General features: G+C 46.9%; 1 protein-coding gene across 1 annotated transcript in view; it reads right to left on the reverse strand.

Annotated features, from left to right (window-relative positions):
- LOC109867038 (PDZ domain-containing RING finger protein 4-like) overlaps positions 1-17,726 on the reverse strand; it is a 41,770-nt gene extending 24,044 nt beyond the window's left edge. The window contains exons 1-3 of the mRNA XM_031801449.1: positions 17,706-17,726; positions 9,728-9,987; positions 6,096-6,195 (exon numbers count right to left, since the gene is read on the reverse strand). Coding sequence (XP_031657309.1) covers positions 6,096-6,195; positions 9,728-9,987; positions 17,706-17,726 — 381 coding nt within the window. The remainder of the gene's footprint in view (positions 1-6,095; positions 6,196-9,727; positions 9,988-17,705) is intronic.
- Between the last annotated feature and the right edge of the window lie 825 nt (positions 17,727-18,551).

The raw sequence follows: 18,551 nt of genomic DNA on the forward strand, positions 1-18,551 counted from the left end.
AATAGAGAGATATGACACCCTCAAACATAGAGAACTATATAGGGAATAGAGAGATATGACACCCTCAAACATAGAGAACTATATAGGTAATTCAGAGCTATAACACCTTCCCCCTCACTGATATGAAAGGGGATATGAAAGAAAATGGGATGAAAGGATTTACGGCTGAATAGATATCAAATAAGGCAAATAAAAACATAATCCAACCAGAGATATTATAACTACTACTAATGGGGTATTGTTGTCATCATCCAACCAGAGATATTATAACTACTACTAATGGGGTATTGTTGTCATCATCCAACCAGAGATATTATAACTACTACTAATGGGGTATTGTTGTCATCATCCAACCAGAGATATTATAACTACTACTAATGGGGTATTGTCGTCATCATCCAACCAGAGATATTATAACTACTACTAATGGGGTATTGTTTTGTCGTCATCCAACCAGAGATATTATAACTACTGATGGATTCATGATGCAATACGAAAGACAGGAAGCAGTAGGTGGTGTCGATGTAGATTACGGGAGTACACATGCAATAGGAATGTTTAAAATATCTGTAAATGTTAGATGGGAATGTCTCGAAGACATCTAGCCAAAAATGTAGCACACAACTTAGCCACCGATACCATGAAAGTGTGTGGTGTGAATGTAGATGACGTCAATGAACGTGCCATAACTGTGGGAATGATCTCGCTAATTAACAAATGATCCCGAAGGCGAGTGAAAGTGTGTGAAGTGTAATGTCTTCCCCATCTCCTTGAGTGGAAAAGACCTGAAGTTAGTGCCTAATTAATGACTATGTGGTGGTAAAGTAGAGATTACCTGTGGCAAAATTAGCAGGCAAAACAGATAGATGTGATTAGTACAAGTTGGATGAAACGCCAGTGTGTGCACACAGACAACCTCTTCCAATTCCAGACACACAAACATGCATCCACACACACACACATCCCTCCCCCCCCTCCTCCCACACACACACTGGTGTCTAAATCCTTGATAAGGCAACGGGCCCCTTCTCTTGATCCATCACACACACACACACCCTCTCGGAGGTCCCTTTCTCTCTTCCCTTTTCCTCTACTTCATTTTCCCGGGGCGAGCTCTCAGCCGGGAGATTGCGGTGTGGCGGCGAGGCAGAGCGGGGATGGTGGCGGCAGGCTGACAGTAAATTAATGACTATGATGGCGTGATTGGGGGGTGGGGGTAGGGGGCTGCCGCCCACAGCCAGGCTGTGTTGGATGCTGTCATAATATTCGCTGCCTTTGATTACCAGTAATTGAAAAAGCAGTCACAAACGTGTCTGTGGATGGCTGCCAGAGGGAAGGGGCTCCTCTCCTCGGGGAGAAAGAGAGGGAAGGGGCTCCTCTCCTCGGGGAGAAAGAGAGGGAAGGGGCTCCTCTCCTCGGGGAGAAAGAGAGGGAAGGGGCTCCTCTCCTCGGGGAGAAAGAGAGGGAAGGGGCTCCTCTCCTCGGGGAGAAAGAGAGGGAAGGGGCTCCTCTCCTCGGGGAGAAAGAGAGGGAAGGGGCTCCTCTCCTCAGGGAGAAAGAGAGGGAAGGGGCTCCTCTCCTCGGGGAGAAAGAGATATCTAATGTTCCTCTCTAGAGTGTCTCTGTTAAGGTACAGGTCATCTAGGAATGATCTTCTCCATAATGAAATGTCTAACAACAAGGCTACATCACCGGTTCCCCAGACTAATCCAGAAGGTCTAGTCCAGTCTTTGGGCGGTTATAGACCCAATAACTGGACGTAATGTCATGCTCATCTTGGGTTGCTGGGCATGCGGTTTACAGAAATAGAAACATATGCATTGAGGCTAAAGGAACCAGATGGTCATACATTTGTTGAAGCCAGTGAGGTGAAAGGAAATCCTCAATGGTCTTTGCTGATTGAAACATTTGGCCTATTTTAGACTTCTATGATGTAATGGCAGGATGCTCACATTGTGATTTATTTTTTTATTTTTTTCATTATGTTTTTATTTGCTTTTTTCCCCAAAAAGAGCACCCTATCCCATTCCCCCCCAGCCCAACATGTCTCCATCCAACACCCCATATTGTGATTTCTCAGACTGAGGTCATATCAGAAACCTCTCGCTGAGATGAATGAATGAACAAAACCTCATTCTGAAATAGAGGCATTCAGCACCAAACTGTCTTCTTCTTAGAACACATTCTATTGACATACGGTAAGTGAAGGAATATACGATACGTTACCAAGCATGTAATAAAAACAGAAGCAGGCAGGCTGCAAACACACATTCCTAATAGGATTTGATAATAGAAATGAGGCATAAAGAAGAAAGGCTTAATATATTATATTTGCGTTGACTCTAATGCCGAGGCAGAGGCGACGAAGTGGATAAGCAAATCTCTTTAGAGAAGAACGGTGTGGAATAACTCAAGCTCAGTGGCTGGAAGGAGCGAGGCATTCAAACAAATTCAAATGAAACAAAAGAGGGGAAATGTAATCATCATACATCACTCAAAGTAAAGCCAGGCTGGTTGCACAGTTTGTCTGGTCCTCAACCATGTGAAAAGAACATTAGTCCAGGACACAGGTGGACAGTGCTACCTTCACTGGGGACGGGCTCATACTAATGACCGGAATGGAATTCATGGAATGGTATCGAATACATCAACCTCTCGGTTCCCAGGTGTTTCATACCATTCATTTGACTCCATTCCAGACATTATGATGAGCCATCCTTCCCTCAGCAGCCCCCTGTGGTCCAGAATGATGAAAGGAGGAGTGCTTTGGATTGAGACAGCCAAGTGTCGACATGAGGCCAGGATATCATCCCCTCCTGTCTAATCTGCATTTACATCAAGTAGAAGATCCAGATGGAAGCAGAGAAATGGTTTGACTTGGGGACACGGTTTATATTTATGGAAGGAACACCTGATACTTGTTTGTTACTTGCAGAACAGACACCAGACACCAGACACCAGAACCAGAACCAGAACCAGAACCAGACACCAGACACAGACACCAGAACAGACACCATATTTATGGAAGGAACACCTGATACTTGTTTGTTACTTGCAGAACAGACACCTTTTCTTTACCACGCACCTTCTCAGACAGGTCAAATAAGACAGGACTTAAGGGTGTGAGGTTGCTTCACTTCAAATGAGTTATTACCAATGTACGAATATTCCCTCATGAAGGTCTCATAGTATTAAGTACATGAACAACATCACTATTGGCAGTAGCTGTGGTGTATAATGCTGATCTTAACTTTTGTCTCCGCCGATCCTTGTCACAGATGGGTTATTGCAGCAGACGACCACACCGATCAACACCGGGTTCCAATCCCATCAGCTAAAAACAAGAAGAATCGGCTCCAGTGGGCACGCGATCACCAACACTGGACATTTGAGGAGTGGAAAAACATTGCCTGGTCCGACGAATCCTGGTTCCTGTTATGTCATATTGATGGCAGAGTCAGGATTTTGCGTAAGCAGCATGAGTCCATATGGACCCATCCTTCCTGCTGTCAAAGGTACAGGCTGGTACCGGTGGTGTACTGCCGTCGAATCTGCAGCAACTGTGTGATGCCATCGGGTCAGCATGGACCAACATCCCTGTGGAACATTTCCGACTTGTAGAATCTATGCCCCGAAGAATTCAGGCTGTTGGGCGTAATACGTGGATGTACCTAATAAACTGTCCGGTGAGTGTACATCTTGCATCGTTTAGACCGGACGGTAGCCAGGGTAGATGAAGGGGGAGGGGTGTGTCTCTTTGTTAACAATATTAAGTCTCGTGTTTTTGCTTGCCTGAGTTAGAATACCTCATTATAAGCTGTAGACCATACTATTTCCCAAGAGAGTTTTTATCTATATTTTTCGTAGCTGTACTTACCAACCGATGCTGGCACTAAGACCACACTCAACGAGCTGTATAGGGCCAAAAGCAAACAAGAAAATACACTTCCAGAGGCGGCGCTTCTCGTGGTGATTTTAATACAAGGAAACGGAAATCCATTTTCCTGGAATATGTTCATCCAATAACATTTAGGAGCTTACTACATCAGTCACCAACTTCATTAATAAGTGCATCAACGACGTCGTCCACACATTGACCGTACGTACATACAGTATCTCAACCAGAAGCAATGGATTACAGGCAACAAACACACTGGGCTAAAGGCTAGAGCTGCGGGACACTAATAAGATGCTTATAAGAAATCCCGCTACAAACTTCGATGAGCCATTAAACAGGCAACGCGCCAATACAAGACTAAAATCTATGCATCGAATTTGACAGAGCTTGCAAAATATCATGGATTACAAAGGGAAACCCAGCCATGAACTTCCCAGTGACGCGAGCCTACCAGACGAGCGAAATGCCTTCTATGCTAATTTCTCGGCAAGCAACACTGAACATGCATGAGAGAACCAGCTGTTCCCGGATGACTGTGTGATCACACTCTCTGGAGCCGATGTGAGTAAGACCTTTAAACAGGTTGACATTCACGGATTACCAGAACGAGTGCTCAGTGCATGTTCTGACCAGCTGGCAAGTGTCTTCACTGGCATTTTCAAACTCTCCCTGACCCAGTCTGTAATACCTACATGTTTCAAGCAGACCACCATAGCCCCTGTGCACAAGAACACCAAGGTAACTTGTCTAAAGGACTATTGCCCTGTAGCACTCACATCTGTTGCCATGAAATACTTTGAAATGCTGGTCATCATTAACAAACTCATCCCAGACACCCTGGACCCATTCCAATTTGCCTACCACCCCAACATATCTCGTTATTGCACTCCACACTGCCTTAGATGAACACCTATGTGAGAATGCTGTTCATTAACTACAGCTAAGCATTCAACACCATAGTGCCCTCCAAGCTCATCACTAAGCTCAGGACCCTGGAACTGAACACTTCCTTCTGTAACTGGATCCTAGACTTCCTGATGGGCCACCATGCTGACCCTCAACACGGGGGCCCCTCAGGGGTGAGTGCTTACTCCCCTTCTGGTGCCAGGACAACAACCTATCCCTCAACATCAGCAAGACAAAGGAGCTGATCGTCGATGACAGGAAACGGAGGGCCGAGCACGCCCCAATCCACATCAACAGGGCCGTAGAGAAGCGGGTGGAGAGCTTCAAGTTCCTCTGTGTCCAAATCACTAAGGAATTAACCTGGTCGACACACCACCAAAGTTGTGAAAAAGGCACGACAAAGCCTCTTCTTGCTCAGGAGGCTGAAAATATTTAGCATGGGCCCTCAGATCCTCAAAAGGTCTACGGCTGCACCATTGAAAGCTGGCTGCATCACTCCTTGGTATGGCAACGGCTCGGCATCTGACCGCAAGGCACTACAGAGGGTAGTGCATACGGCCCATTATATCACTGGCACCGAGATTCCTGCCATCCAGATACCAGGAGGTGTCAGAGGGAGGCCCTAAAAATTGTCAAAGACTACAGTCCCCAAGTCATAGACTGTTCACTCTACTACCGCACGGCAAGCAGTACTGATGCACCAAGTCTGGAACCAACACGACCCTGAACAGATTCTACCAAGCCAAGCCAAAAGATTGCTAAATAGTTAACCAAATAACTACCCGGACTATCTGCATTGACCCTTTTTGCACTAACTGTACCTAGTCATATCACCTATATGTACATCCTATATATACCTCAATTACCTAGTATCAACGCATATGGACTCAGTACTGGTACCTGTGTATATAGCTAAGTTATTGTTACTCATTGTGTATTTATTTTTTCCTCGTGTATGTTTTTTCTATACATTTTTCCATTTTTCTCTCTACAATGTTGGGAAGAATTTCACTGTTAGTTTAAACCTGTTGTTTACGAAGCATGTGACAAATACAATTTGATTTATAAAGGTCCTGTGGATATCCTGAGCTGTCTGTGGTTTGGATATAATGTGACCTATAATCTATTTGTTACCACATCCCCCCCAGGGACAGGCCTGTGGAGTCAATTATAACTAAACAATCTTTATTGGTAAAGCCCCATTATGAGATATAGTGTGTCTGTGTGTGTGTTTGTGTTTGTCAAACGTTATTAACAACCTTGCCGGTAGGGAGGCATAATCAAGTCTTACCTCGTACTCAAACTCCTCTGTCCTCTGTTGGTCTGGGAGGGTGGAGAGGTAGTCTGTCCCCTCATAGAACTCCTGTTCCATAGTGTGGAGAGAGTGACAACTGTCAGGAGAGATGGGGGAGGGAGGGACGGAGGTAGAGAGAGAAAATGCAGAGGGAAAGGGAGATGAGAGAAGGAGAGGGAAGTAGAGAGAGAGACAGAGAAGGACATTTAGAGGGAGTTTATATTTCACATAATCTCTCTCTTACATACACTGACTGTAAGTGACAGACTTCTCTTTGTATTTTCCCTGCATGGGACAGCTACAAGGAGAGGAAGAAAGGATGTGTCAGTGCTGTCTAGGATGATGTTGCATGCTGGGGGATAAAAGCATTGCCTCTCATTAATCACTGCATACCAGGAGAGTTCAATTAAATTACTCCACACATACTTAATCTCTTATCTCCCACTATCCCTGTCCTTGAGTAGATTTTGGACAAAGTCCCATGATTTTTACACATTGTCTTCAGAAAGCAAATTTTACAGAGCTTTGTTTATGGTTTATGGTGCAATTTCAGCAACAAAAAAAAGTGTTGAAACAAATGTCACACATATTATTCTTGGCTTGCAATATTCACTCCGGCAAACTGTTGAACATATTGAGCAATGTATCTTTATTCCCATCAGAAATGCATAGTATCTGCAAGTATACACTACCACGTGTTATTCTGTCCCAAAACAATCTTCTGGTGACAAGATTGGGATGGTAAATGTCAGAATGTTATATCCTCTGGCGCTCCCACAACATTGCAGCACATCGTAACATTGTTGGCCGAGTGTGTGTCTTTGCCTACGTGTGTGTGTGTGTGTGTGCCCGTGCGTGCGTGCGTGCATGCGTGCGTGCGTGCGTGCGTGCGCGTGTGTGTGTGTGTGTGTGTGTGTGCGTGCGTGCGTGTGTCTGTAACACAATTTCACAGCTTTACTGCCAAGTTGAAACACGGGGGGGAAACAAACATTTGTTGTGTCTATAAAATCTACCACAACCTTGGTCTGTGCACCTGATCGCAGATGAAGAGGAGTATATTTACTTTTTATTGATCAAATTGATTACATTTAAGAGCCCAGCCCGGGGCTGCAACTGGGCTGTGAATGAATGTTGCACTGTTTCAAGGTTTTAATTATCCCATTCGCTTTAATCACCTTGTAAACCTTCCATGAAACCAAATGGCTATGCCAAACAGCACCAATTATTACAAGCAGGCCGTGTGGGTAGTGGTGATATACTGGTGGAAAGATCTTATATTATGACCTAACAAAGGGTTGGGTCTGGTCAAGTTTAAAAAGGTCTGGTCAGGTTTAAAGGGTCTGGTCAGGTTTAAAGGGGTTGGTCAGGTTTAAAGGGTCTGGTCAGGTTTAAAAAGGTCTGGTCAGGTTTAAAGGGTCTGGTCAGGTTTAAAAAGGTCTGGTCAGGTTTAAAAAGGTCTGGTCAGGTTTAAAGGGTCTGGTCAGGTTTAAAGGGTCTGGTCAGGTTTAATGGGTCTGGTCAGGTTTAAAGGGTCTGGTCAGGTTTAAAGGGTCTGGTCAGGTTTAAAGGGTCTGGTCAGGTTTAAAGGGTCTGGTCAGGTTTAAAGGGTCTGGTCAGGTTTAAAGGGTCTGGTCAGGTTTAAAGGGCCTAGTCAGGTTTAAAGGGTCTGGTCAGGTTTAAAGGGTCTGGTCAGGTTTAAAGGGTCTGGTCAGGTTTAAAGGGTCTGGTCAGGTTTAAAGGGTCTGGTCAGGTTTAAAAGGTCTGGTCAGGTTTAAAGGGCCTAGTCAGGTTTAAAGGGTCTGGTCAGGTTTAAAGGGTCTGGTCAGGTTTAAAGGGTCTGGTCAGGTTTAAAGGGTCTGGTCAGGTTTAAAGGGTCTGGTCAGGTTTAAAGGGTCTGGTCAGGATTAAAGGGCGGCAGGGTAGCCTAGTGGTTAGAGTGTTGGACTAGTAACCGAAAGGTTGCAAGTTCAAATCCTCGAGCTGACAAGGTACAAATCTGTCCTTCTGCCCCTGAACAGGCAGTTAACCCACTGTTCCTAGGCCGTCATTGAAAATAAGAATTTGTTCTTAACTGACTTGCCTGGTTAAATAAAGGTAATATAAAATAAAAAGGGGTTGGGTGTGGGTGACACGTGAAGGTTGGTCAGGATTAAAGGGGTTGGGTGTGGGTGACACGTGAAGGTTGGTCAGGATTAAAGGGGTTGGGTGTGGGTGACACGTGAAGGTTGGTCAGGATTAAAGGGGTTGGGTGTGGGTGACACGTGAAGGTTGGTCAGGATTAAAGGGGTTGGGTGTGGGTGACACGTGAAGGTTGGTCAGGATTAAAGGGGTTGGGTGTGGGTGACACGTGAAGATTGGTCAGGATTAAAGGGGTTGGGTGTGGGTGACACGTGAAGGTTGGTCAGGATTAAAGGGGTTGGGTGTGGGTGACACGTGAAGGTTGGTCATAGCTTAACATGGTTAGTCTCAATTTGACACAGGTCGTTTTTTCTTCTGTGACAGTATTATAACAGACTTACTGTATAAAACAAATCTGATCTCTGAATGAAATGACAAGACTTGGCGCTGAATGTGACTCCAACTCAATACTTGATTTATTTAATGTAACTAACTGATATTGGATACTTGATTTATTTAATGTAACTAACTGATATTGGATACTTGATTTATTTAATGTAACTAACTGATATTGGATACTTGATTTATTTAATGTAACTAACTGATATTGGATACTTGATTTATTTAATGTAACTAACTGATATTGGATACTTGATTTATTTAATGTAACTAACTGATATTGGATACTTGATTTATTTAATGTAACTAACTGATATTGGATACTTGAAGAATCTAAGACAATCATCCATGGGATGTTGCTGGAATGAATGATCAACTTAATATACCCCTTGTGTAGAGAGAAGCCCCCGGCACAGCTAATCTTTCACTCCATAGAGGAGAACCCAGATATTCTCACGCCAGACGTTATCTTCTTCACAGTATGCTTCCCCTTAGAGATTAATACAATATGAACAAAAAACGAACCGAAAGAGAAAATAATGAACACGTTTTCTTGTGTTGTCTTCGAGGAAACCCCAGTCTAAATTATAAGGGTCTACCTCAAGAATCTCAGATGTTGTACGCCTTGATTTATTTGACACACCATAAGAGATGGGTCCTTTTGGCATTGCATTCACGTTTCAAGCCTTGAAATGGTATTGTATTGTGCGCATAAACAATCCAACTCATTCTCAGATCTTCATAGCTAAAGTATTCAGTCAATGTTTTCATAGCTAAAGCAGTACATTATTTCTCTCCACAATCCAGCGAGAGGGAGTACTGTACTTTGCTGTTCTTTGAGTGGTTTGATTCTGGGTTGGCAAGGCAAATAATGTACTACTTTAGCTTTCAAGGCTTTGGGAAAACTGTCCCTGACATCCCAGACAGTGGTGTGTGTTTGAATAACTCAGATCAGAGCCTACTCGTCAGACAACAGGAAGGGACATATACCAGATATCAGTTTTGCCTTCAGATCACAATGAATACAATCACATGGACATGTGGGACCTGATCCTAGATCAGAATTCTTACTTTGAGCGGCTTTTTTAATACGGGCCCAAATCAGATCTTACCTGTCAGACAGCAGGAAAGGGCAGATGTCAGGCACGGGAGGGGTGGTGGCTCGGAGCTTGGCCAGGGCCATGATGTGTTCGAAGGTGATGTCTGTCTGCGTGCAAACGTCCACCACGTGCACTTCCTGAGTGGAGCCAACATGTCCTCCGCGGCTAACAGGGTTCCTCCTGAGCACCTGCACCACAATAGGGTCCTTAGCAGAGCGGATCGCCTCCACTGCCTCGTCATGACTGGCCTTGGAGAGGTCCTTCCCATTCACCTGTAATGTGGAGAGGGGAGAGATTACAGTTATAACTACACTTACTGTAAAGATACAGCTATTGATATAGTGCTTTAATGGACTGCCTACCTAGACTATGTAAGGTCTCGAAACTGAGTTGCTGGAAATTGACGATAATCGTTGGGGGTTCTTTTGGGAGTTGGGGATTCTTTTGGGAGTTGTTGGGAGTTGGGGGTTCTTTTGGGAGTTGTTGGGAGTTGGGGGATCTTTTGGGAGTTGTTGGGAGTTGGGGGTTCTTTTGGGAGTTGTTGGGAGTTGGGGGTTCTTTTGGGAGTTGTTGGGAGTTGGGAGTTCTTTTGGGAGTTGTTGGGAATTGGGGGTTTTGTAAGTATGTTCTGGTCGCACCTGGGTACCCCATGACCACTTCCCGAGTCACCGAAAATGTATGATGTCATGTTCCTAGATATACGATAGATAATATAATATTCCTGTGGTGCTGAGGTGTAGGGTGAAGTTGCCCCAAGACGCTGTTCTTGGGTCAGTTTCGCATTTCCCTCACTAGTGGTTAACGTTAGGATTGGGGGAGGGGAAGCTGATCCTAGATATGTCCCTAGGAAAAACTTTACTCCGGAACGTTGTGGAGACCATTTTAGATATGACTAATAAGCTAATCACCACACCTACAGACATCTGGATGATTCTTGATCAACTAAAACAATATGATAAACAGATGACATCAGTCAAGAAAACACTTTGAGAAACAAGTGTTTAAGTAAAATCCTCGGTTCTACACAGCGATGCAGTTCTACATCACTGACTCTATGCATCATCATAAGAGTCAGACAGTACTGAACACACAGAACAGTTTTCTATCAGAGGGAAAATCATTGCTTCATTTAGTCCATTCATTGGACTGGAAAAAGTAACAGTGGGTTTGAAATACCTCAGAGAATGTGCTTGGTATAATGCTGAAAACAGAGATTGTAATTTAGATAGTCTCTCAGAAAAAGGTAAACGCAGCACAATTCTCTTGCAGTTGTATTCAAATGACAGCTTTCAGTTTTTAGTGTTTTGCTTGCGGTGCACAACTGTTCATGGAATAAGTTGGAATGAAAGGATGAAGTGGAAAAGTACAAAGTAGAAACTTTATTATCTTTGCATTGAAAGTCAGTAGAAAACACAAGAACACCCACCAGGCTCGCTACTATTGGTTTATCTTGATAGTGTATGTATGGTGTATCTTGATAGTGTATGGTTTATCTTGATAATGTATGGTTTATCTTGATAGTGTATGGTTTATCTTGATAATGTATGGTTTATCTTGATAGTGTATGAATGGTTTATCTTGATAGTGTATGGTTTACCTTGATAGTTTAGGTATGGTTTATCTTGATAGTGTATGGTTTATCTTGATAGTGTATGTATGGTTTATCTTGATAATGTATGGTTTATCTTGATAGTTTAGGTATGGTTTATCTTGATAGTTTAGGTATGGTTTATCTTGATAGTTTAGGTATGGTTTATCTTGATAGTTTAGGTATGGTTTATCTTGATAATGTATGGTTTATCTTGATAGTGTATGGTTTATCTTGATAGTGTATGTATGCCACTTTAATAGCAGACACTTTAATCAAAAGTGACTACAACCGCTGCGGATAATTAAACCCACAACATTTGCATTATAAAGCGTCATGCTCCAACCAACTGAGCCCCACAGCTCCACAGTACATCATGCTCCAACCAACTGAGCCCCACAGCTCCACAGTACATCATGCTCTTACCAACTGAGCCCCACAGCTCCACAGTACATCATGCTCCAACCAACTGAGCCCCACAGCTCCACAGTACATCATGCTCTTACCAACTGAGCCCCACAGCTCCACAGTACATCATGCTCTTACCAACTGAGCCCCACAGCTCAACAGTACATCATGCTCCAACCAACTGAGCCCCACAGCTCCACAGTACATCATGCTCTTACCAACTGAGCCCCACAGCTCCACAGTACATCATGCTCCAACCAACTGAGCCCCACAGTACCACAGTACATCATGCTCCAACCAACTGAGCCCCACAGCTCCACAGTACATCATGCTCTTACCAACTGAGCCCCACAGCTCCACAGTACATCATGCTCCAACCAACTGAGCCCCACAGTACATCATGCTCCAACCAACTGAGCCCCACAGCTCCACAGTACATCATGCTCTTACCAACTGAGCCCCACAGCTCCACAGTACATCATGCTCCAACCAACTGAGCCCCACAGTACATCATGCTCCAACCAACTGAGCCCCACAGCTCCACAGTACATCATGCTCTTACCAACTGAGCCCCACAGTACATCATGCTCTTACCAACTGAGCCCCACAGTACATCATGCTCTTACCAACTGAGCCCCACAGTACATCATGCTCCAACCAACTGAGCCCCACAGCTCCACAGTACATCATGCTCTTACCAACTGAGCCCCACAGCTCCACAGTACATCATGCTCTTACCAACTGAGCCCCACAGCTCCACAGTACATCATGCTCTTACCAACTGAGCCCCACAGCTCCACAGTACATCATGCTCCAACCAACTGAGCCCCACAGCTCCACAGTACATCATGCTCCAACCAACTGAGCCCCACAGCTCAACAGTACATCATGCTCTTACCAACTGAGCCCCACAGCTCAACAGTACATCATGCTCCAACCAACTGAGCCCCACAGCTCCACAGTACATCATGCTCTTACCAACTGAGCCCCACAGCTCAACAGTACATCATGCTCCAACCAACTGAGCCCCACAGCTCCACAGTACATCATGCTCTTACCAACTGAGCCCCACAGCTCCACAGTACATCATGCTCTTACCAACTGAGCCCCACAGCTCCACAGTACATCATGCTCCAACCAACTGAGCCCCACAGCTCCACAGTACATCATGCTCTTACCAACTGAGCCCCACAGCTCAACAGTACATCATGCTCCAACCAACTGAGCCCCACAGCTCCACAGTACATCATGCTCCAACCAACTGAGCCCCACAGCTCAACAGTACATCATGCTCCAACCAACTGAGCCCCACAGCTCCACAGTACATCATGCTCCAACCAACTGAGCCCCACAGCTCCACAGTACATCATGCTCCAACCAACTGAGCCCCACAGCTCCACAGTACATCATGCTCCAACCAACTGAGCCCCACAGCTCAACAGTACATCATGCTCCAACCAACTGAGCCCCACAGCTCAACAGTACATCATGCTCCAACCAACTGAGCCCCACAGCTCAACAGTACATCATGCTCCAACCAACTGAGCCCCACAGCTCCACAGTACATCATGCTCCAACCAACTGAGCCCCACAGCTCCACAGTACATCATGCTCCAACCAACTGAGCCCCACAGCTCCACAGTACATCATGCTCCAACCAACTGAGCCCCACAGCTCAACAGTACATCATGCTCCAACCAACTGAGCCCCACAGCTCCACAGTACATCATGCTCCAACCAACTGAGCCCCACAGCTCCACAGTACATCATGCTCCAACCAACTGAGCCCCACAGCTCAACAGTACATCATGCTCCAACCAACTGAGCCCCACAGCTCAACAGTACATCATGCTCCAACCAACTGAGCCCCACAGCTCAACAGTACATCATGCTCCAACCAACTGAGCCCCACAGCTCCACAGTACATCATGCTCCAACCAACTGAGCCCCACAGCTCAACAGTACATCATGCTCCAACCAACTGAGCCCCACAGCTCAACAGTACATCATGCTCCAACCAACTGAGCCCCACAGCTCAACAGTACATCATGCTCCAACCAACTGAGCCCCACAGCTCAACAGTACATCATGCTCCAACCAACTGAGCCCCACAGCTCAACAGTACATCATGCTCTTACCAACTGAGCCCCACAGCTCCACAGTACATCATGCTCCAACCAACTGAGCCCCACAGCTCAACAGTACATCATGCTCCAACCAACTGAGCCCCACAGCTCAACAGTACATCATGCTCTTACCAACTGAGCCCCACAGCTCCACAGTACATCATGCTCCAACCAACTGAGCCCCACAGCTCCACAGTACATCATGCTCCAACCAACTGAGCCCCACAGCTCCACAGTACATCATGCTCCAACCAACTGAGCCCCACAGCTCCACAGTACATCATGCTCTTACCAACTGAGCCCCACAGCTCCACAGTACATCATGCTCCAACCAACTGAGCCCCACAGCTCCACAGTACATCATGCTCCAACCAACTGAGCCCCACAGCTCCACAGTACATCATGCTCCAACCAACTGAGCCCCACAGCTCCACAGTACATCATGCTCCAACCAACTGAGCCCCACAGCTCCACAGTACATCATGCTCCAACCAACTGAGCCCCACAGCTCAACAGTACATCATGCTCTTACCAACTGAGCCCCACAGCTCCACAGTACATCATGCTCCAACCAACTGAGCCCCACAGCTCCACAGTACATCATGCTCCAACCAACTGAGCCCCACAGCTCAACAGTACATCATGCTCTTACCAACTGAGCCCCACAGCTCCACAGTACATCATGCTCCAACCAACTGAGCCCCACAGCTCCACAGTACATCATGCTCCAACCAACTGAGCCCCACAGCTCAACAGTACATCATGCTCTTACCAACTGAGCCCCACAGCTCAACAGTACATCATGCTCCAACCAACTGAGCCCCACAGTACCACAGTACATCATGCTCCAACCAACTGAGCCCCACAGTACCACAGTACATCATGCTCCAACCAACTGAGCCCCACAGCTCAACAGTACATCATGCTCCAACCAACTGAGCCCCACAGCTCCACAGTACATCATGCTCTTACCAACTGAGCCCCACAGCTCCACAGTACATCATGCTCCAACCAACTGAGCCCCACAGCTCAACAGTACATCATGCTCCAACCAACTGAGCCCCACAGCTCCACAGTACATCATGCTCCAACCAACTGAGCCCCACAGCTCAACAGTACATCATGCTCCAACCAACTGAGCCCCACAGCTCAACAGTACATCATGCTCCAACCAACTGAGCCCCACAGCTCCACAGTACATCATGCTCCAACCAACTGAGCCCCACAGCTCAACAGTACATCATGCTCCAACCAACTGAGCCCCACAGCTCCACAGTACATCATGCTCCAACCAACTGAGCCCCACAGCTCAACAGTACATCATGCTCCAACCAACTGAGCCCCACAGCTCCACAGTACATCATGCTCCAACCAACTGAGCCCCACAGCTCAACAGTACATCATGCTCCAACCAACTGAGCCCCACAGCTCAACAGTACATCATGCTCCAACCAACTGAGCCCCACAGCTCAACAGTACATCATGCTCCAACCAACTGAGCCCCACAGCTCAACAGTACATCATGCTCCAACCAACTGAGCCCCACAGCTCAACAGTACATCATGCTCCAACCAACTGAGCCCCACAGCTCAACAGTACATCATGCTCCAACCAACTGAGCCCCACAGCTCCACAGTACATCATGCTCCAACCAACTGAGCCCCACAGCTCCACAGTACATCATGCTCCAACCAACTGAGCCCCACAGCTCCACAGTACATCATGCTCCAACCAACTGAGCCCCACAGCTCAACAGTACATCATGCTCCAACCAACTGAGCCCCACAGCTCCACAGTACATCATGCTCCAACCAACTGAGCCCCACAGCTCCACAGTACATCATGCTCCAACCAACTGAGCCCCACAGCTCCACAGTACATCATGCTCCAACCAACTGAGCCCCACAGCTCAACAGTACATCATGCTCCAACCAACTGAGCCCCACAGCTCAACAGTACATCATGCTCCAACCAACTGAGCCCCACAGCTCCACAGTACATCATGCTCCAACCAACTGAGCCCCACAGCTCCACAGTACATCATGCTCCAACCAACTGAGCCCCACAGCTCCACAGTACATCATGCTCCAACCAACTGAGCCCCACAGCTCAACAGTACATCATGCTCCAACCAACTGAGCCCCACAGCTCAACAGTACATCATGCTCCAACCAACTGAGCCCCACAGCTCAACAGTACATCATGCTCCAACCAACTGAGCCCCACAGCTCAACAGTACATCATGCTCTTACCAACTGAGCCCCACAGCTCAACAGTACATCATGCTCCAACCAACTGAGCCCCACAGCTCCACAGTACATCATGCTCCAACCAACTGAGCCCCACAGCTCAACAGTACATCATGCTCCAACCAACTGAGCCCCACAGCTCAACAGTACATCATGCTCCAACCAACTGAGCCCCACAGCTCAACAGTACATCATGCTCCAACCAACTGAGCCCCACAGCTCCACAGTACATCATGCTCCAACCAACTGAGCCCCACAGCTCCACAGTACATCATGCTCCAACCAACTGAGCCCCACAGCTCAACAGTACATCATGCTCCAACCAACTGAGCCCCACAGCTCCACAGTACATCATGCTCTTACCAACTGAGCCCCACAGCTCCACAGTACATCATGCTCTTACCAACTGAGCCCCACAGCTCAACAGTACATCATGCTCCAACCAACTGAGCCCCACAGCTCCACAGTACATCATGCTCTTACCAACTGAGCCCCACAGCTCAACAGTACATCATGCTCTTACCAACTGAGCCCCACAGCTCCACAGTACATCATGCTCCAACCAACTGAGCCCCACAGCTCAACAGTACATCATGCTCCAACCAACTGAGCCCCACAGCTCCACAGTACATCATGCTCTTACCAACTGAGCCCCACAGCTCCACAGTACATCATGCTCCAACCAACTGAGCCCCACAGCTCCACAGTACATCATGCTCCAACCAACTGAGCCCCACAGCTCCACAGTACATCATGCTCCAACCAACTGAGCCCCACAGCTCAACAGTACATCATGCTCTTACCAACTGAGCCCCACAGCTCCACAGTACATCATGCTCCAACCAACTGAGCCCCACAGCTCCACAGTACATCATGCTCCAACCAACTGAGCCCCACAGCTCCACAGTACATCATGCTCCAACCAACTGAGCCCCACAGCTCCACAGTACATCATGCTCTTACCAACTGAGCCCCACAGCTCCACAGTACATCATGCTCCAACCAACTGAGCCCCACAGCTCCACAGTACATCATGCTCTTACCAATTGAGCCCCACAGCTCAACAGTACATCATGCTCTTACCAACTGAGCCCCACAGCTCCACAGTACATCATGCTCCAACCAAATGAGCACCACAGCTCCACAGTACATCATGCTCCAACCAACTGAGCCCCACAGCACCATAGTACATCATGCTCCAACCAACTGAGCCCCACAGCACCACCGTACATCATGCTCCAACCAACTGAGCCCCACAGCACCACAGTACATCATGCTCTTACCAACTGAGCCCCACAGTACATCATGCTCTTACCAACTGAGCCCCACAGCACCACAGTACATCATGCTCTTACCAACTGAGCCCCACAGTACCACAGTACATCATGCTCCAACCAAATGAGCACCACAGCTCCACAGTACATCATGCTCCAACCAACTGAGCCCCACAGCACCATAGTACATCATGCTCCAACCAACTGAGCCCCACAGCACCATAGTACATCATGCTCCAACCAACTGAGCCCCACAGCACCACAGTACATCATGCTCTTACCAACTGAGCCCCACAGTACATCATGCTCTTACCATCTGAGCACCACAGTACATCATGCTCTTACCATCTGAGCACCACAGTACATCATGCCCTTATCAACTGAGCCCCACAGCACCACAGTACATCATGCTCCTCATCGCTAAGGACAGGTGTATCTGAGGAAGCATCCACATTCCATCCATTAGCAGGTCTTCTAATCAAAGAATGGCCTATAAACACACACCTTCTTTCCAGGCACAACATTAGGCGACTAATATAACGTTATGTTTCTCTGGTATCTGGAGTGACCTTCGTGTGAAGTGATGTTGCATTAATCACCTGAGAGACAAACTGTGTCAACACACCGGCAGAGCTCATGTTGAGCAGAACCGCAACTGGAGAAGACCACAGGAGTCTACCTCTCTCCTCATTCTCCTTCCCTCCATCTTGCTTTACACTGCTACAGACCTCAGCATTGTGCTGCAAATCTAGAACTATCTGAATAACTAGGCTAGCCCATTTTGGTCTGAACCAGCTCGCTCTCTCGGTCGGTCGGTCGCTCACTCACTCACTCACTCACTCACTCACTCACTCACTCACTCACTCACTCACTCACTCACAGGAGGCTAGCTAACTAATCCTGGAACAAAACAGAGGCTCTGTTCTGCCTGCAGAAAGGAAACAAAGGACTGGGACCAGATAAAGATGGCTGCCGATGGCGTATGACAGCCCTGGAAAGATATGATCATATTACCAACCAACACGATCTCCCTCTGGTCTTTGGTAAAGTCTGTCCTGCCTGGGCTCTTGGCTGCCTCCCAAGTGCTACCCTATTGCCTATGAGTACTATTTTTGACCAGGGCCCAGCAGCCGTGGTCAAAAGTAGTGCACTATATAGGGAATAGGGTGCCATTCTGGTCAAAAGTAGTGC

Source organism: Oncorhynchus kisutch, linkage group LG22 (genome assembly GCF_002021735.2).
Source record: "Oncorhynchus kisutch isolate 150728-3 linkage group LG22, Okis_V2, whole genome shotgun sequence".
NCBI lineage: Eukaryota > Metazoa > Chordata > Actinopteri > Salmoniformes > Salmonidae > Oncorhynchus > Oncorhynchus kisutch.